At 46.8% G+C, this 27,958-nt stretch overlaps 1 protein-coding gene across 1 annotated transcript in view; it reads right to left on the bottom strand.

Moving 5' to 3' along the window:
• The window catches only part of LOC146045375 (potassium voltage-gated channel subfamily KQT member 1-like), a 131,424-nt gene that overhangs the window by 95,211 nt on the left and 8,255 nt on the right, over nucleotides 1-27,958 (bottom strand). The window contains exon 2 of the mRNA XM_083164154.1: nucleotides 22,343-22,842. Coding sequence (XP_083020280.1) covers nucleotides 22,343-22,716 — 374 coding nt within the window. The 5' untranslated portion in view covers nucleotides 22,717-22,842. The remainder of the gene's footprint in view (nucleotides 1-22,342; nucleotides 22,843-27,958) is intronic.

Raw genomic sequence — 27,958 nt, 5'->3', positions numbered from 1 at the left:
GTGGGGCAGCACGGACAGGTGTCATATATACGGGGCAATACGGATGGTGTAATGGTTAGTATTACTGCCTCACAGCGCTGAGGTCATGGGTTCTATCCCCACCATGTGTTATATATACGGTGCAGTACGAACGGTGTAATGGTTAGCATTACTGCCTCACAGCACTGAGGTCATGGGTTCTATTCCCACCATGTGTTATATACACTGGGCAGTACGGATGGTGTAATGGTTAGCATTACTGCCTCTCAGCGCTGAGGTCATGGGTTCTATCCCCACCATGTGTTATATATACGGGGCAGTACGGACGGTGTAATGGTTAGCATTACTGCCTCACAGCGCTGAGGTCATGGGCTCTATCCCCACCATGTGTTATATATACGGGGCAGTACGGATGGTGTAATGGTTAGCATTACTGCCTCAACGCTGAGGCCATGGGTTCTATCCCCACCATGTGTTATATATACGGGGCAGTACGGACGGTGTAATGGTTAGCATTACTGCCTCAGTACACAGCGCTGAGGTCATGGGTTCTATCCCCACCATGTGTTATATATACGGGGCAGTACGGATGGTGTTATTGTTACATTACTGCCTCACAGCGCTGAGGTCATGGGTTCTATCCCCACCATGTGTTATATATACGGGGCAGTGCAGATGGTGTAATGGTTAGCATTACTGCCTCACAGCACTGAGGCCATGGGTTCTATCCCCACCATGTGTTATATATACGGGGCAGTACGGACGGTGTAATGGTTAGCATTACTGCCTCACAGCACTGAGGTCATGGGTTCTATCCCCACCATGTGTTATATATACGGGGCAGTACGGATGGTGTAATGGTTAGCATTACTGCCTCACAACGCTGAGGCCATGGGTTCTATCCCCACCATGTGTTATATATACGGGGCAGTACGGACGGTGTAATGGTTAGCATTACTGCCTCAGTACACAGCGCTGAGGTCATGGGTTCTATCCCCACCATGTGTTATATATACGGGGCAGTACGGATGGTGTTATTGTTACATTACTGCCTCACAGCGCTGAGGTCATGGGTTCTATCCCTACCATGTGTTATATATACGGGGCAGTGCAGATGGTGTAATGGTTAGCATTACTGCCTCACAGCACTGAGGCCATGGGTTCTATCCCCACCATGTGTTATATATACGGGGCAGTACGGACAGTGTAATGGTTAGCATTACTGCCTCACAGCACTGAGGCCATGGGTTCTATCCCCACCATGTGTTATATATATGGGGCAGTACGGACGGTGTAATGGTTAGCATTACTGCCTCAGTACACAGCGTTGAGGTCATGGGTTTGATTCCCATGGCCCTAACTGTGCGGAGTTTGTATATTCTCCCCGTGCTTGCGTAGGTTTCCTCCGGGTACTCTGGTTTCCTCCCACATTCCAAAAATTTACTGGTAGGTTATTTGGCTCCTAGAATGAATGAGTGTACATGTGGTAGGAAATATAGATTGTAAGGTCCACTGGGGCAGGGACTGATATTAATATATCAAATACATTTATATGTATTAATTTCAAATTTTCTCTGTAAAGCGCTGCGGAACATGTGTGCACTATATAAGAAACTTAATAAATAAATAAGGGAAGACAATAACACTTTCATCAATGAGGCTTCTCACACCTGTGCAGAGTTAATATCAGTAATGGTACATGCTCCACCGACACAAATTATACCTCGTTTACTTTTGTTTCCTTAAATACCATCAGTTTTTCTCCTTGACCGCACAATTAAAATATTATGGCCATTAAAAAAGCTGTGTACAGTTTTTTATTTTAATGGGAAGTAAACATTCACCTGACACTGAACATGTTAACCCCATATAGTAAAATTCAGGCCACTTCACCGTTTCTTATCAGAGTACACGTGGATTGTAGAGCATGAAAAGCAGGCCCAAAAAAAAAAATGGGGAAAAACAAAGTGAAACACTGTTCGACCATTATTTCAGTATAGTGCATCTGCTCCTAAAGCTACATTATCATTACGCGATACCCGCAGACAACTATATCACTAAATATTTCCTTTGAACACCCCCCCCGGGAGCTACAGAATGGACGATGAAGTTTGTAAGCTCCTCTGGGGCAGGGACTGATGTGAATGTTCAAATATTCTCTGTAAAGCTCTGCGGAATATGTATGCGCTATATAAGTAACTGCTAATAAATAAATGAAGTGAACTGAACGGTTTCAAACAATAAAGATACAGAGCGGGATTCTCTAAACGAAAACTGCTGTGCGGCGAAGTGCGGGTGTAGTGCCCACAGTGTTTGCTTTACCACGGACCACCTTGCTTTATGGAAAATAAATATTTATTGTTCATACACACTGAGCACCATGCACCTAATCAAACAGAAGAGAAATTTGACCGCAAGCACAGATAAAGAAAGAGTTCAGTTTTTGCATGGCCATATAGTAAAACTGTAGAAGGACATGCTGGGATGTGTAGTTCAGCAAACAGCTGGAGTGTCAAGGTTAGCTATTGCTGATCTAGCCCCTTCTATGTCCCCAAATTCTGAACTGTAGCAGTTGAGAGACAGGAATTAGGTGATAAACAAGTTGTGTGATCAGCAGAGTGTGAAGCTCTTGGGATATCCATCTGCAGGTAGACTTGGTTGTTGTTTTGTGTGTAACACCTGTTCACCTGGTTTCTTCTTTCAGTTGACATGTGCTAGAGTTACTATTTTATAAACTAGTAACAAGGGCTGAACATATCACCAAGTATAGGAGGGAAGTGGATTCATTCAAGTCAAGAGGCAAGTCAGTCTAAGGTTTAAAGGTGCGTAGACACTAAACAATTCCATCCCGAGTGATATCGTTAATTAGTTAGAATAGAATCTAGCGCCTACAAACGAAACTGTAGATCGTTAATGATGTCACCCCCCCTGCTGAATATGCAGTCATTGACGATCTAAACAAAATTTAAGTTAAGTTCAAAATGACAGGGAGGGTCATTAACGACCCAATGGAGCATGCATCGAAAAAATATATCGGGATTGTTTAATCTGTGCCCCTATTTCCACCGGCAAAAAAAAAGCGTCACTCGCCTACTTAATGCTTCAGACAGCATTGCTTTCAGATTCGCCTTTTTTTGAAAGTCAAATCTGAGTGGTCAGAAACAGACGCCGAATGTGGAATTCAGGGAAGATTCCTACAAAAAGGGGGACGCTTAGGCACTTGGCAGTCGGAACATTGAATACCGACTGTCGAGTTAGTCGGAAAAGGTCCAAAACGGACGTAAATAAGACGACTGTCGGGAACTTCCCGACAGTCGGATTCGAGATTGAATACCCCCCAAAAGTGTGTTAACACTAGACAATATGTACAATAATATCGTTAACATCGTTATCATGCATATCGTTTAAAAACATTGCATAGTGTGCATGCACCTTAGAAGGTGGTGGATCAAAAAATGTCTGCTCCTCCTGGACAGTCATGCAACAAAAAACACTTAACCATGAGGAGGAATTGTGCAGAAGGAATATGGGAACCCAAAGTCATTTAAATCAATAATTAACATGTAGAACCAAGAAGGAACATTACCCTGGGCCAGGGTTGATACAGAGAACAGAAGAAGAATTTAACAAATATTGTTGAGTATCAGGGCCAAGCTTACTGCTGTTAGGATTCCCATTAGCTGGTTCTGCCTACTTCTAACAAGTCCGGTCCAGTCCATTAGGCTATTTGCCAGATCCATCTGTCTTCAGTATTTTCTTCAACATTGCAAGTCCGGTCCAGTTTACCTACTTATTCGCCAGTTACAAATTCGGCTGCAGTATTATTTCCTAACAGCAAGTCCAGCCCGCTCGCCAAGGTTCACCCATTCTGAGTGTCGACAGCCTTCTGTTCTCCTGGTTTTTTCAGCAGTTCCAATTTTAAGCCCGAACCACCTTGTGGGAGTCCATGGCGAGGACCACCAGCATGTTAGGTTCCGCTCCCCTACTTCGGGTCCTAACAAGCTCCGGGCACTCGTTTCCGTTACATTTCCAGTTCATGAGCAAGCAATATATTAAAACCAGCGTAAAAATATGTGTACATAGCTATCAACACGCTGGAGAAGTAAATACATTGGTGCACTTAAAAAATAATGTTGGACTTGGATCTAAGTTTACCTAAATGGTGTTTTGGTACTTGTTTCCTAGCACGGCGCCCACGATATTAAGTTGTATGGCATCGCATAGCATGCCATATGCCCGCATGCGATGCGATTTTAAATTGTATAAGCCCCTATACGATTTTTAATTGTATAAGCACCCTAATGGATGCTTACAATGTTAAATGCACCACCACGCCACCCCCACTATCAACGCGAACCCGAAGCGTGGCGAGCCCGCGAGGGGCATCGGTACGCGTCCTCCGACCTTTTCATACCCCCCACTATTCATGTCGGCGTGGAGTTGATTTTATATAGTGTGGCGAGCTCAGCGAGCCACCAAGCCCGAAGTGTCGCGACTGCAGCGTATTACTTTACATGTATTTACTCCCTGGGTAAACAAGTAAATTGAACAAACTGTTTAATGAGGATTCATCTCCGTGACTGAGGCAGAGGAAGAGTTGCCTCACTAAAAGCATTTTATGTCCTTTGATAAGGCAAGCACTTTGCGTTTAGCTAAGCTTTACCTTATGTGCTGCCAGTATGTGTGGGATGTGTCTGAAAAGTATCTCTTTCCTCAGGAATTACATCAAGTATACTTAATGGGATGCAATCAAAATCCCGAAAGGGTCAAAATCCCGAATGGGTCATAATACCGACAAGGTCAAATTCCCGACAAGTTCAAAATACCGACATATAGAATGTACAGGTGAAACAGTCAACATGACTGTGTCGACAGGTCGCAAGGTCGACATGGTTTTTTTCCACTGTTTTTTGACCCGACATGTGCCGACAGGCGGTATTTCATGCCCTAGCATCCACTAGTGCGTGGTGGGAGAATAAAATAGTGCCGAAGCATCGCGAGCGAAGCGACACTTCCAACTGTGTCCATGTCGAACGTGTCGACATTCGAGTCGAAAAATAGTGAAAAAACCCATGTCGACCTTGCGACCTGTCGACACAAAGTCATGTTGACTGTTTCACCTGTACATTCTATATGTCGGTATTTTGAACTTGTCAGGATTTAAATGTCGGGATTTTGTCCTTGTCGGTATTATGACCCATTCGGGATTTTCACCGCCATGATTTCATACCGAATCCCACATAATACATGCAATTCCTGAGCATCGACTTCCCTGCGAACAAAGCTGGACAGTATTTATCCGGTTTGCAGCAAGATGTACTAAGCCTTGAAAAGTGATAAAATGGAGAGTGATAAACATCCAACCAATCAGCTCCTGTCATTTTTCAGACACGGCCTATGTCATGGCAGGTAGGAGCTAATTGGCTGATGGTTTATCACTTTCCAAGTTTAGTGCATCTGGTCCTAGGGCCCATAAATAGTTGGATGCAGTAGTCTGGTGGTCACGATCCTGACAGGAATAATGCTGACCTCAGCGAGTGATTGTTACATCAGGATCCCGAGTATGTCACCCTTTCATGACTAACTGATGGACTTTGCCGTTTGCCTGAGGGGGAGATGTATCAATATTTGAGAGAGATAAAGTGGAGAGGTTGCCCATAGCAACCATTGTTTTGTGATAACAATATGGCATGGTCTGTAAAATGACAGGAGGTGATTGGTTGCTAAGAGCAACTTCTATATCATAATAAGGGTGAAATATACTAAGATGTGAAATACGCTTCACAGGTCATGTTGCTATGGGCAACCAATCAGAAGCTACTTCTTATTTATTTACCACCTTCTAGAAGATAGTAGACAGGATGTGATTGGTTGCCATAGCAACATGACCTGTGAAGTGTATTTCACATCTTAGTAAATGTCACCATAAGTCTCCTGCTTTATCCACTGTCATCACTCAAAGAGGTGCTGGAGAGGACCTCGCCTTCCTTGTGGTACCTCAACACGCTCACAAATGGAATGAAGTATTTCTATCCATCTAGATCTGTTATTAGTATCTTCTGCAGCTCAAGGACACCTACCTCCCCAAGCTGTAACAGCTCCCACAAATTCTATCATGTTACTTGGGTGTGTGTCTAGCAACTGTGCAGAGGCGTAAGGACTATTTCACACTTTCTGGCTCCTTCCGGGGGCGTCGAAACCCCGCACGGCCAAAAGCCGTGCAAAGTAGTTAATAATGGACGCGATTGTGTCCATTCACACGAGACGGCCACGGCCCGGCCTCCCGGTTGCAGCCGGATCCCACCACTAGAAGGGACGGCTGCCGGGTTGTGGCCATCTCCTCCATTGTAAACTTCTCAGTGCGGCACGGCTTCTTGGCAGTGCTGGGTTTCGCCGCCCGGCAGGAACCGGAGCGTGTGAAATAGTCCTAAGACTGGGAAGCAATGAAGTCATCTGCCAGCAGGCTCCTGCTCCCAAGGGGGCCCCTATTCTCCACTGCAAGTTTGAATCAGTTTATTTAAAGCTTCTGTGGCTGACTCCACCTCCTAGCAGGACTATGGAAGCCACACTTTATTTTATACCCCGTTCTCACTGCAGCCAAATTCCCGGGTCTAGCATGTAGACCCGGGAATTTTCCTTTTAACACAGGATTTTTGGCAGTGTGAACGGGTCGCATATCGGGATTTCATACACGGGTAAAACCCTTCTTTGGTACTTATGTAGTATCTGGGCTGCCGATTTCTAAATCGGGTCGGATCGGGAGATCGCATCGCATCGCATGCGACCATGCGATTCGATGCGATGCGATGCGATGCGATGACCCGATTTTTCCATAGGAATCAATGTTAAAATGGACTGAGTCCATTTTAACATGGAATTCAATGGGAAAAATGGGTCCTTTTCATACCCCTACTATCCAAGTGGGCATGGAGTTGGATATAAACCTGTGGCGAGCGTAGCGAGCCACCGAGCCCGAAGCGTGGCGAGCGAAGCGAGCCCCGCGAGGGGACGAATACCGTCCCCTCGCGGGGCTCGCTTCGCTCGCCACGCTTCGGGCTCGGTGGCTCGCTACGCTCGCCACAGGTTTATATCCAACTCCATGCCCACTTGGATAGTAGGGGTATGAAAAGGACCCATTTTTCCATAGGAATCATTTTAACATTGATTCCTATGGAAAAATCGGGTCATCGCATCCGATATCGGATGCGATATCGGATGCGATGCGATGCGATATCGCATCGCATCGCATCTGATTGTATGCCTTAACTTAAGGCATACAATCAAAAAATCGGCAGCCCAGATACTACATAAGTACCCCTTCTTTTTACCCGCGTCTGAGATCCGGATATGCTGACACGGGTTGACCCGTTCACACTGCCGAAAAACCCGTGTTTAAAGGCAAATTCCCGGGTAGAACTTCTTCACCCGGGAATTTGCCTTGCCGTGAGAACGGGGGTCCAGCGCGTCAGTCCCCAGCATTTTAATGCCGGGTAAAAGCTGTGTCTTTCTCACTCGCAGTGAGAACACGGCATCAAACATAACATACATACATACATGGCGGTGTGTGTGTGGGGGGGCACCAACATTTATTTTGTCCCCAGGCAACTGGGATGAACTTACGCCACTGCAACTGTGCATTATAGAACTTTAGGGAGGTAAACAACAGAGATGTACAATATGCACAACACAAAACTGTAAATAGAATCCTATGTAAATGTTCACACATTAACCACTGCACTGCATAGATCACAGCAGAGGTATTCCAAGGTCTTCCCTGCACTACCTCCCTCAAAGCTGCACTGCATAGATCACAGCAGAGGTATTCCGAGGTCTTCCCTGCACTACCTCCCTCAAAGCTGCACTGCAGAGATCACAGCAGAGGTATTCCGAGGCCTTCCCTGCACTACCTCCCTCAAAGCTGCACTGCATACAGTAGATCACAGCAGAGGTATTCCGAGGCCTTCCCTGCACTAATTCCCTCAAAGCTGCACTGCATAGATCACAGCAGAGGTACTCCGAGGTCTTCCCTGCACTACCTCCCTCAAAGCTGCACTGCATACAGTAGATCACAGCAGAGGTACTCCGAGGTCTTCCCTGCACTACCTCCCTCAAAGCTGCACTGTATAGATCACAGCAGAGGTACTCCGAGGTCTTCCATGCACTACCTCTCTCACAGCTGCACTGCATAGATCACAGCAGAGGTATTCCGAGGTCTTCCCTGCACTACATCCCTCACAACAGCACTAGATAGATCACAGCAGAGTTACTTTGAGGTCTTCCCTGCACTACCTCCCTCAAAGCTGCACTGTGGCCATTCCCCTTTAGCCATGGGCACGCCCCGTTTCCATATGTGTACTAATTTCTGGCCTAAAAATGTTGGAGGGTATGCTTAGATCAGAGCAGAGTTACTCCCGATGTCTTCCCTGCACTATTTCTCTCAAAGCTGTACTACATAGATCACAGCAGAGGTACTCTAAGGTCTTCCCTGCGGTGCCTCCCTCACAGCAGCACTACATAGATCACAGCAGAGGTACTCTGAGGTCTTCCCTGCGGTGCCTCCCTCACAGCAGCACTACATAGATCACAGCAGAGGTACTCTGAGGTCTTCCCTGCGGTGCCTCCCTCACAGCAGCACTACATAGATCACAGCAGAGGTACTCTGAGGTCTTCCCTGCGGTGCCTCCCTCACAGCAGCACTACATAGATCACAGCAGAGGTACTCTGAGGTCTTCCCTGGGTGCCTCTTTCAAAGTTGCAAGGTTTGGAACACAATGTAATAAACTGCTCATCTGGTAATGCCCCTAGGCTATGTACAGTACTGTAAACATTCAGAGCAAGCAATAGGGCGGAAATTCATTATTCTTTAGTCAGTCATCAATATGTACCTGGCGGAGCAATTAAATTCTTTCTCCAATTGGGCATGTGGCCAATGGGGCCATTATGCTGCTAAACTGGCGATAATTACAGGTGCATACACACCGGGCGTTTTTGAAGAGCGGTGGTGGGGAGGGGGGGGGGGGGGGGGATCACTCAGTACATACATACTGAGCGATTTTCACTCGCCTAAGCGTTGTTCCCATGGTTAGATGGATTTCCATAGCAGGACGCTATTCACCCCATCTGCCAGCACATGAGTGGCGGTGGCCGGTGGTGATGCGCTCATCGATGTCCCGTACACGCTCGGCGGCTTTGGAGCAGAAAGCAGCTCAAACTGCAAACCTAAGATTCTTTCAGTTCACAATCACCCATTATGTATGGGCATTCAGGCACCCATGTCTCCATCAGGCACCCATGTCTACATCAGGCACCCATTATCGCCATGATGAAATAACTGAATTGCCCCATTCCATTGGGTCTGTTTATTAAGTCTCTTCTGAAATAAAATATTTTCTATTGGTGCTCATCACAAGAACGCTCAGCTACCGGCAGTTATGAGCCAGTAAGTGGCCGGTATCCAGCGGCGTAACTACATTTTGGGCGCCACCGGCGTAACTACATTTTGGGCGCCCCCCCGCCGTTAAAGGGAGGGCGCCCAGCCACCCGCCCCTCCGCCCGCCGCACCAACCCCCGCAAACCCCCCCATCCCCCGCAGTCTTACCTAGGTTCAGTACGCGCTGGTCCCGGCTCCCTTCTTCTGCTATGAGGACCACCACAAAATGTCCGCCCCCATACAGCAGACAGTTTCAGAGAACTGTCTGCTAAATGGGGGCGGACATTTTGTGGTGGTCCTCATAGCAGAAGAAGGGAGCCGGGACCAGCGCGTACTGAACCTAGGTAAGACTGCAGGGGATGGGGGGGTTTGCGGGGGTTGGTGCGGCAGGCGGCAGGGTGTAACTATAGCACTGCAGCCCCCGGCGCCCGCACATGCATAGCCCCCCCCCCCCCCGCTGCGGTGCTATAGTTACGCCACTGCCGGTATCAGTATTACAGATTCAGCATACTGTATGTATGTCAGGATAGGGGACTTGGATACAGACAGATGCCAGAAATACTGCAGAAATACCCCATGTACCTATGATGAATAAGCTCTTTAGTAACATACATGAAAACATGAATAGTCCCTCTATAGAAGTGGAATATGAAACCAATGCCGCGGTATTCCCACGCACAGGCCCACTGGGACAGATAAAGGCATCCTTTCAGTATCAGAGAAGACATAACAATATACCTGCAGTAATCTTCTATAGTCACCAGAAGTTTAGATTTCTCTCCTTTGTGTTTACCAAACACAGAATATGAAACTTATAATGACTTGTACTATCGAGTTATCGCGCCAGCCAATCGGTTACTTTATGGGAATTCTAAACGCCCCCGACTCAAAAGGACAGCCTGAAGGTTTCTGTAGAAAAATACAAATACTTCACATTCAATTTGAGAATACATAGTACATAAAAGTCTGTATCGGTCCTTTGGTATGTAAGCGGCACTTGTTTTCACGCTAGAAAAAACTTGGGGCCAGATGCACTAAGAGATGGAGAGAGATTAACAACCAACCAATCAGCTCCTGCCTGACATTTTTCAAGCACGGTCTGTGACATGGCAGGTAGGAGATGATTGGCTGGTTGTTTATCACTCTCCATTTATCACTTTTGAAGCTTAGTGCATATGGCCCCAGTTCTGGACTGTTCCATTTGATCATGTTTTGCTGTGTGCATACAGTATACACACTCCGTGGCCACATGGTTAGGTCATACTTGCCTACTTTTGAAAACTAGTTTCAGGGAGATAATAGTCGGTAGCAGAATTTTGCACAGCATCCCATTGAGGGGGCGTGTCATGCTCCACCCAAAGGGCGTGTCTAGTTCCATATATGGAAAGATTGCGAAAAAAAATTATTGTGAACGTGGCACCTAGAAGCGTGGGTGTGTACTGCTTTAAAAGAGGAATCTTTTAAAATGACTTTATCCAAATGTAGATGAGCCCCAAAGCAGTTAGTAAGAGCTACTATACTTGGTAAAGTGCTGGGAAATGGTGCTGATGATTCAATGTAAATGTATCTGTCTCTCATTCCTTTTTTCCCCCCAAAATGTAACAGTGTAATGTGGGCTAGGTGACATAAGGGAGATTGCTAGACTAATGAGGGAGAGAGGGAGATTGCTGCTATGTCACGGAGTCTCCTGCAGAATGCAGAAGGGGTGGTAACTATGATATAACAGTGTAATGTTGGCTAGATGACATGAGGGAGATTGCTAGACTAATGAGGGAGATTGCTGCTATTTCAGGGAGGGGAGGTAACTATGGTGTAACAGTGTAATGTGGGCTAGATGACATGAGGGAGATTGCTAGACTAATGAGGGAGAGAGGGAGATTGCAGCTATGTCAGGGAGTCTCCTGCAGAATGCAGGAGGGGAGGTAACTATGATGTAACAGCGTAATGTGGGCTAGGTGACATGGGGGAGATTGCCAGACTAATGAGGGAGATTGCTGCTATTTCAGGGAGTCTCCTGCAGAATGCAGGAGGGGAGGTAACTATGGTGTAACAGTGTAATGTGGGCTAGGTGACATGAGGGAGATTGCTAGACTAATGAGGGAGATTGCTAGACTAATGACGGAGATTGCTAGACTAATGACGGAGATTGCTGCTATGTCAGGGAGTCTCCTGCAGAATGCAGGAGGGGAGGGAACTATGATGTAACAGTGTAATGTGGGCTTGGTGACATGAGGGAGATTGCTAGACTAATGAGGGAGAGAGGGAGATTGCTGCTATGTCAGGGAGTCTCCTGCAGAATGTAGGAGGGGAGGTAACTATGATGTAACAGTGTAATGTGGGCTAGGTGACATGAGGGAGATTGCTAGACTAATGAGAGAGGGAGATTGCTGCTATGTCAGGGGGTCTCCTGCAGAATGCAGAAGGGGTGGTAACTATGATATAACAGTGTAATGTTGGCTAGATGACATGAGGGAGATTGCTAGACTAATGAGGGAGAGAGGGAGATTGCAGCTATGTCAGGGAGTCTCCTGCAGAATGCAGGAGGGGAGGTAACTATGATGTAACAGCGTAATGTGGGCTAGGTGACATGGGGGAGATTGCCAGACTAATGAGGGAGATTGCTGCTATTTCAGGGAGTCTCCTGCAGAATGCAGGAGGGGAGGTAACTATGGTGTAACAGTGTAATGTGGGCTAGGTGACATGAGGGAGATTGCTAGACTAATGAGGGAGATTGCTAGACTAATGACGGAGATTGCTGCTATGTCAGGGAGTCTCCTGCAGAATGCAGGAGGGGAGGGAACTATGATGTAACAGTGTAATGTGGGCTTGGTGACATGAGGGAGATTGCTAGACTAATGAGGGAGAGAGGGAGATTGCTGCTATGTCAGGGAGTCTCCTGCAGAATATAGGAGGGGAGGTAACTATGATGTAACAGTGTAATGTGGGCTAGGTGACATGAGGGAGATTGCTAGACTAATGAGGGAGAGAGGGAGATTGCTGCTATGTCAGGGAGTCTCCTGCAGAATGTAGGAGGGGAGGTAACTATGGGTTAGGTACACCAGCCTAATAATGCATAGCTCCCACCTGCAGGCCGCAGTTTCCTAATATTGGTAATGGGGAGAAGTTAGGAGGGTCGACCATTAAAGGTTGACAGGGCTTAGATCGACACATGAAATCGGTTGACATGGCTACAAAGTCAACAGGTTTGGAAGGTCAACAATGGGAAGGTCGACATGAGTTTTTTTACTTTTTTGTCCCGAATGTCAACATAGTCGACATGGGCACCATCAAAGAGTGTTGCTGCGCTCACCATGCTTCGGGCATGGTGCCTCGTTGTGCTCGGTACACCTTTTTATTCACCCGCCACGCCGTAGTGGATGATAGGGTATGAAATACCTTCTGTCGGCACAGGTCTACTAAATAAACCGTGAAAAAAATAATGTCGACCTTTTGCTGTCAACTTTCCCATTGTCAACCTAATGCTTGTGTCAACCTACTTTATGCATCGACCTAAGTCCGACTGCTGGCACACCGACAGGGGGGGCGAGCACAAAGAAGCCCCTTGCAGGCTCATTGGATCGCTTCGCTCGCCGCAGGTTCTAATCTCCCTTTATGGGGTTGTGGACACCCATGAGGGAGAATAGCCCCTGTCAGTTGGGATTCCAAATGTCCGGCATTTTAAACAGTTGGGACTCCAATGTCTAAATACTGACCGTCAGCATGCCCAACTGTTGAGCCGTCATCCGGCACCCCTAATTGCATCATGATTTACCTGCCATACCATGCCACCATCAATCAGAATTGTAGTCCCCGGGGAAATCAATGCATTTGGGACCAATCCACATCCATTCATAGGAAGAAATGTAAACAATTCAAATCATAACACGCCTCTCCTTTGGTCCAATGTCATCTCTCTACTTGCTTCCATACAGCAAATGGCTGTCAAGCACTCTGATTGGTGGATAGCTGCAACCTTCCAGCAATCAGCATCCTAACAGCCTATCTACAGATGGAGCAGCTCCTGGCGATTCTATAGCCATTCGCCAGACGCCAATACCCGCCGCCAGAAGGGGGCACGTGCCGCTTGCACGCCCCGTTCTGGCGGAGCCCTCCGCCGTCTACCCCTTGGCCGGATGCTCCCAACACTCGCCTTGTCCGTCTCCCCGAAGCAGTGACGGGCAGTGAAGCGTGTAAGTGTGTGACGCAATAAGCCCATACGTTAAGATGGCCCTGCCATTAATTCTCTGTCATTTAGATCAGTGCAGTAGGTGAAGTTTGTGGTTGAAGAATGCAAATGAAATAAGAACTTCCAACCTAACAAGCTCAGACAATAGTTCTATATAAATATATGTATATGTATATGTATATGTATATGTATATGTATATGTATATCAGGCATTCTGCTTTTGTTTGCAGAGTCGCACACCTGATTTAGACGTGCGGTAAAGGGCGTTCCTAGATGGTAAATGGGATGTTACGTTTGAAAAGACGCACGAGATGTTGCACATTATGGGCGTATTACCAAAAACAGTTGTGTTCCAAGCCGCGCACACAGCAGGAGGCAGACAGGGGAAGTGCACCTAGGATACGACTGGTGTGAGAGTCGATGGTGGAGATAAATATGCCCCAGATAGTTATCTATAGACTCTGTGCATGGGCGACGCAGTCTTGGCATATTCAGGCATGTACATATCCCATAGGGCTTTGTAGCGGAATTACTACAAAGTCGCAGGCGTGACTGCGGCAAAATACGCAAGGACAGCAGCAAACTCAGAATCAGGCCCAATATATTTTGATTTACTTCCAGAAACAGAGAGGTATATTCGGCGGTATATTCAATGCCTTTTTTTTTGCGAGCTGTGACAGCGACCAGTGCCGACTGCTCGCTGTCACAGCTCGCACGGTCAGTATTCAACTGACCCCCTGCACAAGCAGTTTCCACCTCACTGGGTTTTTGCAGCAACGTGGAAACTGCGTGTGCGGCCGCCAAAACATCGAGGACCGCGGCTAAATGCAGCGGGCTCCCAGCATTAGCCTTGAGCCTCGCTGTTTGGGGGAATCCTGGCCGGCACAGGGTTTAAACTGGTCGATTGTTTTCGGCGATCCCCCGCCGTTAAGCCCCCTTGCCGGCCGCATTGAATACTGCCCAGAAAGGAACAAAAAAAATTGCAACATACTGTAAACTTGATCCATCCATCCAGGTTTTAAATCTCTCCAACTCTGCACCCAGTCATGCACAATAAGCCTCTACAGCTCACAGAATACATGGACTAGTCTAGGATTGTAGGCAATAATACATACGTAAATGTAGAAATCAGTGGATTTATTATACAGGCTTTTGTAAGCACAAGGAGTGAACACTTTCCTAACCAGGCATGTTATCCAATAATAGCCTTATAAACCAGCCACTTTATTAGCTGCAATGATGCATTGTACTTTCGCACACAGCGGTAAAAGCAAACAGCCGCGCCATCTCTGTGGAGCCCCATCGCGGCACGATCGCTCCGAGTCCCACAAATAAACCACTACAGAAACATTTATAATAGGATTACATTGAGGGGAAAACAAAACCTCTGCAAACATGTGTAAGACTGGTTCATTTACAAAGTCTTAGCAACAACCACTACAGAGAGCTGTCCGACCCAACGCCGGCAGTCTATCAGAAGCTGGAGCAGGACAGTAAACGGACAGCTAAACCGGGCGGCTTTACACACTTCAGCTCTCAGCCACGTCTATGCCGAGCATTTTGAATGTGGTGGTTGTAGGGGGAACAACCCCAATAATGTTATTAACTTGGCTTCCAAGGATCTCACTGTTCAGGGCAAATGGAACATTGATTGGCCTTAAAACAGCCTCTAAACTTACAGAGAAACTATATCCCAAAAGAAAACTATACCAAGGTTATTCATGCAACTATATGCACATCTTCTGGTGTCTTCTTCAGTGGGGTGGGACCTGATGTAGACAACAAGCCCTGCCCCCTCTCCTGGTACTGCAAATACCGCAATTTGCGGGTCTTCACGGAGGGGGCGGGGCTAAATGACACAATTTGCATCTTAAGCCCTGCCCCTCCCCCCGGAAAGCCGCTTTTTACAGGAAATTCATGCTGCCGGGGGGGGGGGGTGCATTTAGAAGTCCTCCCCGCAACTCTGCAAAGATAGAGCCTGAATGAAAATGTCCTGCATCCCACCCAGGGCCGGCAGTACCCCATGGTTGTGGGGGCATTTAAGAGTCCCCCCTGCAACTCTGCAAAGATAGAGCCTGAATGGAAATGTAATACACGACATTAGCGCAATGAAACATTAATGCTAACCATTATGCCAACTGTGCTGCCAAGCATTTGACGTGCCCAAAATATATTAAGAAATAGCAAATAGGTTTAATTTATGGTTTCTTTTTTTATGGTTTCTTTTTGTACCGGATGTCTTTATACCTTTACCACCCGATATTATTATAGTTACCCAAATGCAGCACAATACAGGATACACAGAACATTACAGTAACTGAAAACTAAAAAAACAGGTAACAATTCTCAGTGCAATTCTCAGTACACAGTACGGCTGCAATGTATGGGAGTAAGGGCAGGATGTATTAATATACATCGCCGCCCTTCGTCGGCTGTCCGCCGCGATGCCAGCGCATATATGTACTATCATATGCGGCTGGCATTGCGATGCAGTGACGGAGCCCCCCCCGCGATACCTGTACTCTAGTATGCAGGGGGTCTCCGTCACCTCCCTGCCGCCTGGCTCTCCCCTCACGCCGGGGACAGCTAAGCAGGCTGTCCCCGGCGCCTCCTCCTACCCCCCTGCAGCCGGAAGGATGTCCGGCTGCTTCACTAGGGGGGAGGAGGGGTTTACCTTCCGGGGTCCAGGAGGACCCTTCAGGAAGGTAAGCCAGAGGGGGAATCGGCGAGGCGGCGGGTTTGCGTCAGAGGTGGCGGGTGGCGAAAAGAAGCCAAAAGGTGGCGATACCCTTCAATGCGGTATTGGTTTTGATACCTTGGAAATTGCGGTAAAACCGGGGTTTTACCGCATTTTCAGTTTGATACATCTCGCCCAATAGGAGTAATTGGTATACTACTAGTGTCGGTCAGTCGGTGGAAGAGGTGAACGGTTACCAGTGAGAACATATGTCGACATGGACACAAAGGGCGAGATGTACTAAGCCAGGGGTCTTCAACCCATGGCCCGCGGGCCATGAGTGGCCCGCGGAGCTGATCTCAGTGGCCCCCTGCCCGCCATGCACAGGATTTTTATTTTTAAGTAAAAGAAAATGCTGCCGAGGGAGGCAGTGTAATGGAGTCCCCTTGGGTGCCGCCTACCCGATTTCCATTGGCTGCAGGCAGGGCAGAGGAGTGGATCCAGTGCGGCTGAGGGAGGAGGAGGCACGTCTGGTCATGAGCTGGGGAGTTGGGACCCGGCGAAGCTGCGGGAGGAGGAGACGCAGCTGGCGGGAGCAGGGGACCCGGCACTGGAACTGCAGGAGGAGGAGGCACAGCTGGCGGAGGGGACCCGGCGAAACTGCAGTAGGAGGTATGGATGGTGGAAGCAGGTGACCCGTCAAAGCTGCAGGATGAGGAGGTACATCTGGCCGGGAGCAGGGGACCTGGCAAAGCTGCAGGCATTACTGGGGGCATTGTGTGTGGGGCATTACTGGGGGCATTGTGTGTTAGGGGCACTGCTGGGGCATTGTGTGTGAGGGGCACTGCTGGGGCATTGTGTGTGAGGGGCACTGCTGGGGCATTGTGTGAGGGGCACTGCTGGGGCATTGTGTGAGGGGCACTGCTGGGGCATTAGGTAAGGGGCACTGCTGGGGCATCATATGTATAAGCAGGAGTACTGCTGGCATTATGGTCTGTGGCATAATGGGCATCAGTGTGGGGCATAATGTGCAATGGGCATAATTTTGTGTGGATTAATGTGTAATGGGCATCACGGTGCGGCATAATGTGTAATGGGCATTATGGTGTATGACATAATGTACAACAGGTATTACGGTGTGTGGCATAATGTCTAATGGACACTATGGTGTGATGCACAATGTGTAATGGGCATTACGGATAAACAGTGTAGCAGTGTATATTGATTTAAGTAGCCTTTCATTGTTTGGGTTTGATCTGTGAGGCATACTATTTCACTGTGTGGGCCTTCATGTTTATATGTCATTGTGCAGCCTTCAGTCAACGACCATTCCTGCGGTAACCAATGTCTGGTCATGCAGGTTGCAAAAGAGGTGTCAGGTAATTGTTTTCCTGCTAGTTCACACTCGTTATAATTAGACCACGCCCCTTATAATTAGGTCACACCCATTTTTGGGAGCGCGCCTACGGCGCGTGCAATTTATTCAATATCAAATTATATATATGGGGGGGGGGGGGGCACATATTTTACTGTTTGCACTGGAACCCAAATTGGCTGCTGATAACTATTAGGGTGTGTGTGTGTGTGTGTGTGTGTGGGGTTATGTGCTGAGTATGGGCGGCTGTGCCAACTATCTATGAAGGACTGTGCTGACGTTATAGGGGAGCTGTGATTCTATGGGGCTGTCCGAAATTCCGTAGGCGATTTTAGTGGCCCTCGGGCTTCACTGGATTTTTTTAGGTGGCCCACGCTGTCTTAAAGGTTGAAGACCCCTGTACTAAGCTATGAAAAGTGATAAATCACCAGCCAATCAGCTCCTACCTGTCATTTTTTTTAAATACAGCCTGTGACATGGCAGGTAGCAGCTGATTGGCTGGTGGTTTATCACTCTCCATTTTATCACTTTTCAAGCTTAGTACATCTGGCCCAAAAAGTGAAAAACTCATGTCTGCCTTTTGAGTGTGGACCATGTTGACCTTAAGCCTGTGTCAACTTTCTGGAAACGGCAACCATTTTCAGGTGTCAACCTAGTCACTGTCGACAATTAGTGGTCTACCTAGTCATTGTCGACCCACTGTACTGTAACCGTAGGGAGTAAGGTAGTTAGGAAGGTCCTTGTATGTGAGGGCGATTAGTTTGAAGAGGCTTCTGCACCAGGGATTTAGACCCGGCTCCAACCCGGCTTGTGACACCTTACACACAGCCCTCCCCACCTGTCATAATGCCGGAGGCGGGGCCTGAGGGGCTGCTGGGAGATGAAGTGTTCAAGATTGGTTACTAATACCACTCAGTGTGCTGGGGGAAAAAAAATGTCTTGTTTTACTTTACCAGTATTAACCACTCCCTCATTCAGCTGAATGGTATTACTGAACTAATTTGAGCATCTACCACTATCTGTATGTATGCTGGTAGATGACAGCATCTCCTAGTTCTGGCTTTTCCATTGTAGTGAACGGGTCGACCCGGGTTACCCGTTTACACAGCACCATTACCCGGGACCTTCCCTTGTTCTGGCTTGGGTAGGTTTCCTGGCAACATGAACCCACCGATGTAATGGATTTCAGGTTTTCTACCTAGCAGTCCTCATCTCTTTCAGCACATTAATAGTGCTACTGGCATATGACACAGTATAGGGTGAACGATCTAACAGAAATTGTGACACCGATCACATTAAATGCAGCAATTAATACGGATAAACCAGCACAACATAAACACGTCTTCATTATTATTTCTCTTATTCTTAGAAGAGAAAGGAATTAATGACATGAATCATTTGGTTATGATGCTAATCCATTTCAGTATACGTTGGCCACCAACTCCTGACATGGTTGCTGTAATGTGGTTTTGTGGTCTGCAGATAAAAGTTCTCAAAATACAGCAGTAACATAGAGCACAACACACATCTCATTATACACCGTACCCACATGCTACTGTAGTGTGAGATCATCGCACATCAATGAGCTTAGACGGAGAAGAAATGGATTATTGAGTAGATACAACAATAGACAGACGCTCATACCATATATGAAAATATAGCTAGAACCACTATAGATACAAAGTATATAGTGTTCATTCTAGCACCCGCCATCTTGGAAAACCCATTCAGTTCCTCTTCCCTGCCTGGGGTGTCACTGTCTGCTGTAGTGCTTCTAGAACAGTGTGGTCTGTATATCAGCACTGATATGCAAACCAGACCTGTGCTAGAAACACCACAGCAGACAGCGACCCCCCAGGCAGGGAAGAGGAACTGAATGGGTTTTCAAAGATGGCGGGTGCTAGAATGAACACTTCATATTACTAAATGAACCCATTTACTATAGGACCGCATACACAATGCAATCAGGGTGGGATCTTCTGCCCAATGTGATCCTTTCGGCTGACTGTAGATCTCTGTAGATGCGGTGACAGGGGCCTCGAAAAGGAGCTTGTCCCTGTGGTCTGCACAGTCAGGTGAGCGGTTAGCCCGGATCCCTGGCTGACCGCACTACCGGTAAGTGGTCCATAAGCTACCGCCATCTCAGAATGGTGGTAGCCAATGCGAGGCTGCCCCTTATTGGTAAATTGGCCAGCATCACATCCCCCATAGAAACCTATGGGGGATGCGGGTGAGACAGGAGGGATCGAAGCAGGTATTGTAAGTTCCTGCTGCAGTCCCTCTGTAATACTTTTGGGGGTACTTAATATTTGCAGCTAACCCCCAAAACCGGGTGCTTTTGCAGAAGTAGCCACACATATTGAATGGTAAATGGGCCCCTTAAGACATCAAAACAAAGAGTATACTTGTACTAATTAGGAGGACAATTCACTGACAACATGTGTCCTGAGCGCTATTACTACAACAGGACTTGTGTTCATTCAGAACTCCGTCAGCATTAACGATCAGTGATTTGCACCAACCTATTCAGAGGATGGATGGATGGGGGTACGTCACCATGTATTATGCAGGTATTTTGTCCAAGAGAGGGAGTGTTGAGAATTGTTCACTGCATATATAAGAAGTATATATGTGCCCGAAAGGAATATATGGTTGTTTTCTACTATGAGATTTTCATGGCTCGCATTTCACGATTCACAGATTTTAGCATTCCGGGGAAGATTTATCAAAGCTTAACTATAAAGTACAAACAAACCAATCAGCTCCTGAGGACACGCTGGGCCGATACAGGCCCAACTGGTCATTTCCAGCCAATTGGAATGGCACATCAGCAGATCGCTCAGTGTGTACGGCCAATGTGGAGATGCCCATGGTCACTAGCGCCGCCGCCTGGTCGGCCCTGCTGCACAGGCAACTGGACGATAACGTGATGCGACGTATTTAAATGTAAATGAAGGATGACGTGCAAACTTGCCGACCTGGCCGGAACTGCCAATCCACCACCCAGACTGGAGATGGAAGTATATCAGATTCCCGAACCCGGCCGTTTGTGAACAGGCAAACAGAAGCAATAGGTCATTAATGTACGGGCCCTTAAATTCAATGGGACGTTCACCTGAAGTGGTTTCATAATATAGAACAGGTAACATATGCTGTAGATTGCTACATCATAAAGACAATGTATACTATTGACTGCAACAATAACCAGTTCAGTGATTAGATGGCAGCTTCTTCGCCAATCAGTCACCACCTTCTTCCCCAAAAAAGTAATACTGTGTAAGATTTGCTAAAAGAGTTTTGTTATGAAAGCATCAATTTAACCAGAATGGTTGATTCCTCCCCCCCCCCCCCCCCCCGACTCCCACCACCAACAACCAACAGGGTGAATGGATGTACGGTCGTTGGTTCAACACACCAAAGGTCCACAAGCATTGGGTCAACCACTGAAGGTCAACATGGCTAGGTCGACACCTGAAATAGATCAACATGGTTGGAAGGTCGACGTAAGCATTAGGTCGACAGTCAAAAGGTCGACATGGGTTCGCCAGTTCAGTTTTGTTTTTTCAAGCCAACATGTGCCAACAAGAGGTATTTTATGCCCTAACATCCCCAATGGTGCAGAGGGGGAACAGCAGTGTGCCAAGTGTAGCAAGGTGCAGTGTGCACCGATCCGGTGTCCCTGGGACGCGGTGCACCGATCCGGTGTCCCTGCGACGCGGTGCACCGATCCGGTGTCCCTGCGACGCGGTGCACCGATCCGGTGTCCCTGGGACGCGATGCACCGATCCGGTGTCCCTGGGACGCGATGCACCGATCCGGTGTCCCTGGGACGCGATGCACCGATCCGGTGTCCCTGGGACGCGGTGCACCGATCCTGGGTCCCTGGGACGACATTTGGGACAAAAAAAAACATGAAAAACCCCAAGTCGACCTTTTGACTGTCGATCTTATGCTTAAATAATGGAAGTTAGTCAGGCGCTTGGAGGCCAGGGAGATTCCTGCTGCTACACTGCAGAAATGTTTCACTACTATGTGCCGTTCTAATGTGGTGACATTAAAGAACCTAGTAAATGATGCAGACGCTACAAGAACAAAACTCCAATTAGAACTTGGTTTACAGGATTGAAGAACGCATTACCATACATTATTGAAGCAGAAAGTAATAAGTCAGGGCATGTAATAATGTATGACGCTGACCAGTTACATCACCTAAAGCTGCTGGTAAAACATTTCCACTGCAATTAAACTTTCTCAATCTATACAGGTGAACACTTGTTTCCAATTTCCTAATTCCAACCAGATGAATAATATGTAGCTGCCTATTTACTATCAAAACTAAACTGATATTATTTAGCTGGTTAGGTGACTACTGGTATTTGCTTTGTTTATTTATCTTTTGTTTGTTTTTGTACTGAATAGCGGTTTCCTTCAGTATGCAAAAACTTTATTTAGATACTCTGACAATGTACGCACATGTTTTAAAGCCTTTAGCAGTTTTAAAAGTATTTTACACATCCCTACGTAGCCGTAAACTTTAGAATGTAAAAATATTTAAATATACATACCATAACGTCAATCATTTATGTTTGCGAAAAACTCCAACTGCTATGTACTGCACATAAATTATAGCCGCTGGCATTAAAATAAAAGCACAAATCCAACAAAGTGATAAAACATAAAATAATGGATACTCACACTGTAAAGTGATACACAAAACATTTCCACCCCGTCGGTCTTTCTAAGAAGTTATAGACTCTGCCTTGTACGTGGGTTCTCGTGAGCAGGGGTCGCCTTGTGCTGTAGATGGAAACTCTGGGGTCCAGATTGATAACCGGCCGCGGGAAGTCCGTAGTAATCAGAACATCACGTTTTAGTTCAAATGTGCTGCTCGCACGCTCCTGACCTTGCTGTCCATTGCTGTTTAACCCTTGCGGCAAATGGAAGGGTTCATAATGTGTGTTCAAGTTTTCATTCATCTCCAGGGTATTTTGTTTGTTTTGGAGATTTTTTTTGGATGTCAAGATTCCAACTTTCCAGTTTTTTGGTTGTACTTTAGGTAATGAGGACATTGGAGAGTGTAAAAACAAAGGGGGAGGACCCCAAAACTTTTTTTCCTTTGCCAACAGTTAAAAAACAAAAGATAAACCACAAGTTACATTGGAAATCCTGAGTTCTCTTCCGCCGGAGTCTTTAATCTGTTTGGAAAGCAATAAGAAAAAATGTAGTTAGTACAGTAACACACACGAGGTGGGAGGTCCAGCCCGCTGCAGCTTTCTCCTGATGTCTCTTGGAAGGGAGTGGTGTAACTAGTAGGATTCCTTCCTCACCACAGCTCTCTGAGATGTCAATTACAGTTGTTGGTTTTAGAGGTGTGATTTCCTAGCACTGTCCTCTGGAAACTGTACCTTGGAAATGTCACCTTCATTATCTTAAGTAACTTTTATCTGTCCTCCATGTAGCGAGGACAGAATCTAATGAAGAAGTTTACATTTTCACAGGGCCAACCGTGTTGTGATGCAAAGGGATGCAAATTCCTTTTTTGGCAGCCGGCAAGGGGGGTCAAATGGTGAGGATCACCGAAAACAAGCTACCCTTGTCATTTAACCCCAGCGCCAGAAACTTACCGTATTCAATGGTCCGTGGGAATCCTCACTGTCAGAGAACAGCGAGGATTCCCCCAAATTGCGAGGTTTCGCAGCTAATATAGGGAGCCCTCTGCATTTAGCCGCTAACCTCGCTGGTTTTGTGGCCGCACACGCTGTTTCCATGTCCCTGTAAAAACAACGTGTGCAGGGGGGTCAATTAAATACTGACCGCGCGAGCTGTGACAGCGAGCAGTCAGCACTGCTCGCTGTCACAACTCGCAAAAAGCATTAATTACTGCCCTCTGTACATCCTGGTCTGTGGGTGAGAGCAAGTGTTTCTGCCATCGATGCCACACAATCGATGGTTTTCACATTTCTACCGAATGGATGGATGTCTGTCACTATTCTACACTGCTTTTTGGCGTTGCGTTAGGACCTCCCTCTCACAGACTGTAAATTCACCATTTTATTTTTTGTTGCATTTTTCATATTTAGGTCTCGAGACAGCATTTTACTTTGCAATATTAATAAATGGGCAGTCTGGGAACCCCCTCTGGATAGCTAATACTTTTTTTTTTTTTTTACAAACGATCATAAAAATTCTCCTTTTTTAATTTGATCAAAAGTGGTGTAAACGTATTTTCACTGATTAAATTGCTACTCAACTGTAGTCAATTACACAATAATGTATTTTGTAACCTTCCTTTTGTGCTTTTCTTTAAGGTTATGAAATTATAGATTTCTTACCAGTTAACAGCCCAGCAAAATGACGGCTTAGTCCCTATCTGCACCTACAGCCAATCTCTGTCTTCACAGCTCCCTCTCTCCATATCCAGAAATTTTTAAACATGTAATATAGAAGTAATGTGATCTGTCGAGTGGCCTCTTGTGGACACTGATGGTACTTCACCTCAAAAAGGTGAGGAGAATTTAGCCTTTTATATATAGTGATGACTATATCACACTAGCAGTTTGCTTGCAGGTTGGGGTACTGGTTTCCTAGCACGGCCACAAATCTTATGGATCGTGTACCTTTAGTTAAGGTACACGATCCATACGATGGACCCGATTTCCTTTGAAATCAGGTCCATTTGGCCGGCTAGGACAAAATATCGGGGGCATCGCGTCGGTCGGGACCGTTAACAATGGTCCCGACGCGACCGACGCGATGCCCGCGATTTCCCCATAGGCTTCAATGTTAAAAAATATTTTAACATTGAAATCGTGTCGGGAAAGGTAAAATATCGGGGGCATCGCGTCGGTCGGGACCATTAACATAGGTCCCGACGCGATGCCCCCGATTTTTACATAGGCTTCAATGTTAAAAGATTTTTTAACATTGAAATCCTGAAAAAATGTGAAAAATGTGAAATGGGCCAATATGACCCATTTCACATTTTAGATGTCCCCGTCGTCACCCCACGATAGACGCCAACCCGAAGCGTGGCGAGCGCAGCGAGCCCGCGAGGGGCGGCGGTGCGCGTCCTCCGACCTTTTCATTCCCCTACTATCCACGTCGGCGTGGAGTTGAGAATAGAATAGTGTGGCGAGCGCAGCGAGCCACCGAGCCTGAAGCGTGGCGAGCGCAGCGAGCCCCGCGAGGGGACGCGGATACCTTCACAGTTATACGCGTCCCCTCGCGGGCTTTACAGGTGTCCGTGGCGACGCGGACACCTGTGAAGTCTGCGAAGGGACGCGTTTACCTGTGAAGGTATCCGCGTCCCCTCGCGGGGCTCGCCACGCTTCGGGCTCGCCACACTATTCTATTCTCAACTCCACGCCGACGTGGATAGTAGGGGAATGAAAAGGTCGGAGGACGCGCACCGCCGCCGCTCGCGGGCTCGCTGCGCTCGCCACGCTTCGGGTTGGCGTCTATCGTGGGGTGGGGTGTACGCCGTGACATTTGGGGGGGTTGGGAATATTTTACATTGAATCCAATGTAAAATCGGGTCCCAGGGACCCGATTTACATTTCATTAAAAAAAAAAAATCGGGTCCAAAATCGGTCGGTCGCGTCGATCGCATCGCATGCGATGCGATCGACCCGATTTTTCCGACACGACCACCCCGATGTAAATCGGTGTGGCCGTGCTAGGAAACAAGTACCCAGGTTGGTTTTTCAAGCAAAGATGCTGCTGCTTAGAAATGTAGGAGGTAAATGTACTATTGCTTTTAAAAATGAAGACATCCGATTCCAATAGCAACCAACCAGATGTGTCTATAATTTTCTAGGATGCAATGAAGAAATGATAGACATAATTGGATTGGCTGCAACTTCACTTCATTTCATTTTTGGAAACTTTAGTATATTTACCCTATAGATTATGGTCCAGATGCACTAAACTTCAAAAGTGATCAAATGGATAAAACAGCCAGCCAATCAGCTCCTACCTGCCATGTCACAGACTGTGTTTGAAAGATGTCAGACAGGAGCTGATTGGTTGGTTGTTGTTCACTGAACTTGTGTTTTTACAATATAATGTTTTTTTAAGTGACCTAATAGGATTGCCAGGGGAAAAAAAGATCATTGAAACAGTGGGGGACAATCGTAAAAAACATTTTCCCACCCAACCATTTTCCCACGATAATTGGATACCAGCTTTTGTCACTTACATGACCTTTTCCAAGTATGGTAGGTAGTTTTACATTGCCATCTTGTGGTAAAAAGGAACAATCATATCCAGGCTTGAAAATAAGAATGATATCTAAAACTGCAGCACATGCAACTGTGCAATAAGTATGCTGTAGTGCGGTGTATCGGCCCCCTAATACCCCTTTCACAACGTAAATGCCAATCATTTGCGAGGTGTTGCGCCCCTCGGCAACCGGGCAACAAGGGGGCAGGGCAGAGCATCATTGGAGGGCAGTGGAGAAGGCATGGATTGGTCAACCCTGATTAACCATTTAGACTGCCTAGTAACCTGGGTCCAACTCGGGTAAAACCCTTCTTTTAACCCAGGACAGAATGCCGGGTTGCTGGACCCGGGTTTTACCAAATGGTGCTTTCACATTGCACAGAGACCCGTGTTGACACGGCAACAACCTGGGTCGGACTCTGGTTATTTGTGCGGTATGAAAGGGGTATAACAGGTTCGTCTCTGTATAATGGGTGACCCAGGTTTAGTATGGAAGCGCTGAATTCGGCTAGGATTGCTTCTGAGCCAGGTAGGCTTGGCTGGGATTGCATGTAATATACCGCATGCAAAAGGAAGGACCACATTCAATCCTGCTGCCCAGAAAAGTGCTGGGCGGCTAAAGGGAACCATGCGTGTGACTTCTCAGAGGGGACAAATCACCATAATGCATGGGGGCCTTAGGGTAAACGGATATAGCGGTTGGGGCAAGAGCAGAAAGAACAATTCTTGTATGATAAAGGCGGAGACAAGAAGATGCAATCCATAACTGTGTTTCCATTCTACACAGATACACCTCAAAAATGACAGTAGCAAATGGATTTCTTGGCTACAGTGTAAAATACTGACACAGGGATCCATGCTGCTCACAATGGGGCAGATGTAATAAACCTGGGGAAGTGATAAAGTGGAATGTGATAAAGCAGATGAAGTGATAAAGTGGAAGGTGAAATCGCAACAGCCAGTAAGCTCCTGTCATTTTTCAAACCCAACCTGTAACTTGAAAGTTAGGAGCTGATTGGCTGGTGCATTATCACCTTCCACTTTATCACTTCACCAGGCTTAATACATCTGCCCTAGAGTGAGCAATAGGTAAATTATTGTGTGCTCCTCATTTATCATTTTTGCTCCTTATCTTGCTTTTTAAAAGGAGAAAGATTTTGGTCATTGAAGAGAGAACGTTTCCAGATAAGCTGGTTAATATGTGTGGAGGGAGGACAGTGTAGATGCAGCACTGATTAACTAAACAATGTATAAGGATAAGTATAGGAGAGACTTGTCAAACAATAAGTGATTTATCAAACCCTTTGCAGAAGTTAGGCTTATGGGGCCTACACATGCGGCAATTTAGGGGACTTTTATAAGCGATCTCACCAGATTTCTTAGAACATGCCCTTACATCGCTGCGTGTGTAGGTGCCATAGCGATAGCCGGCCCTGCGTGTCAATATCGCCCGGGAATTAATATCCAGCATGCTGGATATTAAATCGCACAGGGCCAGTCACTGGAGAACATTGGCCCTAACAGATGGCTCAGCGCATATCGCTGACGTATCGCTGTGTGCTGAGTGGTCTAGTATCGCTCAGCACATCTCCCGGTGTGTAGGCCTCGTAACAGCAGTAGTAGTAAATCTATGGGAGACATAGCACAGGCAGGAATGATCGCTTATGTGCTACATATGCCAAAATACATAAATGTAGTATACGGAACATATAAAAATTATACATACAGTATAATAGCACATCAATGTAAAAGGCAACAGCAGAGGACTAGCCGTACTAGCTAATGCTAGGTTTCCCCTCTCTGGGCGTGTTAGCAGGACAGTGGCACTTTGAGGATCACAGTGTAAACTGGTGATTGGGGGACATGCTGTGGATAACCAGGGGAATGGTAAAAGGTGAGGAATCCATTTAGTGCAGAGAGAAGGCTGGGGGACCCCTAAAACAGCATCATACAATGGGTGTTGGCTAACTGAAGCCACACCCCGTTTTGGTTCTGCGAATGGGCCCCAAATTTCAGAATTAGAACGTGGGGAGTCATGGGTAAATATGGGTTTACCACAATACTTATAGCTTGCCAGAGGTACAAAAAAGG

Source organism: Crinia signifera, chromosome 11 (assembly GCF_055691185.1).
Source record: "Crinia signifera chromosome 11, ASM5569118v1, whole genome shotgun sequence".
Taxonomy (NCBI): Eukaryota; Metazoa; Chordata; class Amphibia; order Anura; family Myobatrachidae; genus Crinia; species Crinia signifera.
This window is presented reverse-complemented; position numbering and strand designations above follow the sequence as displayed.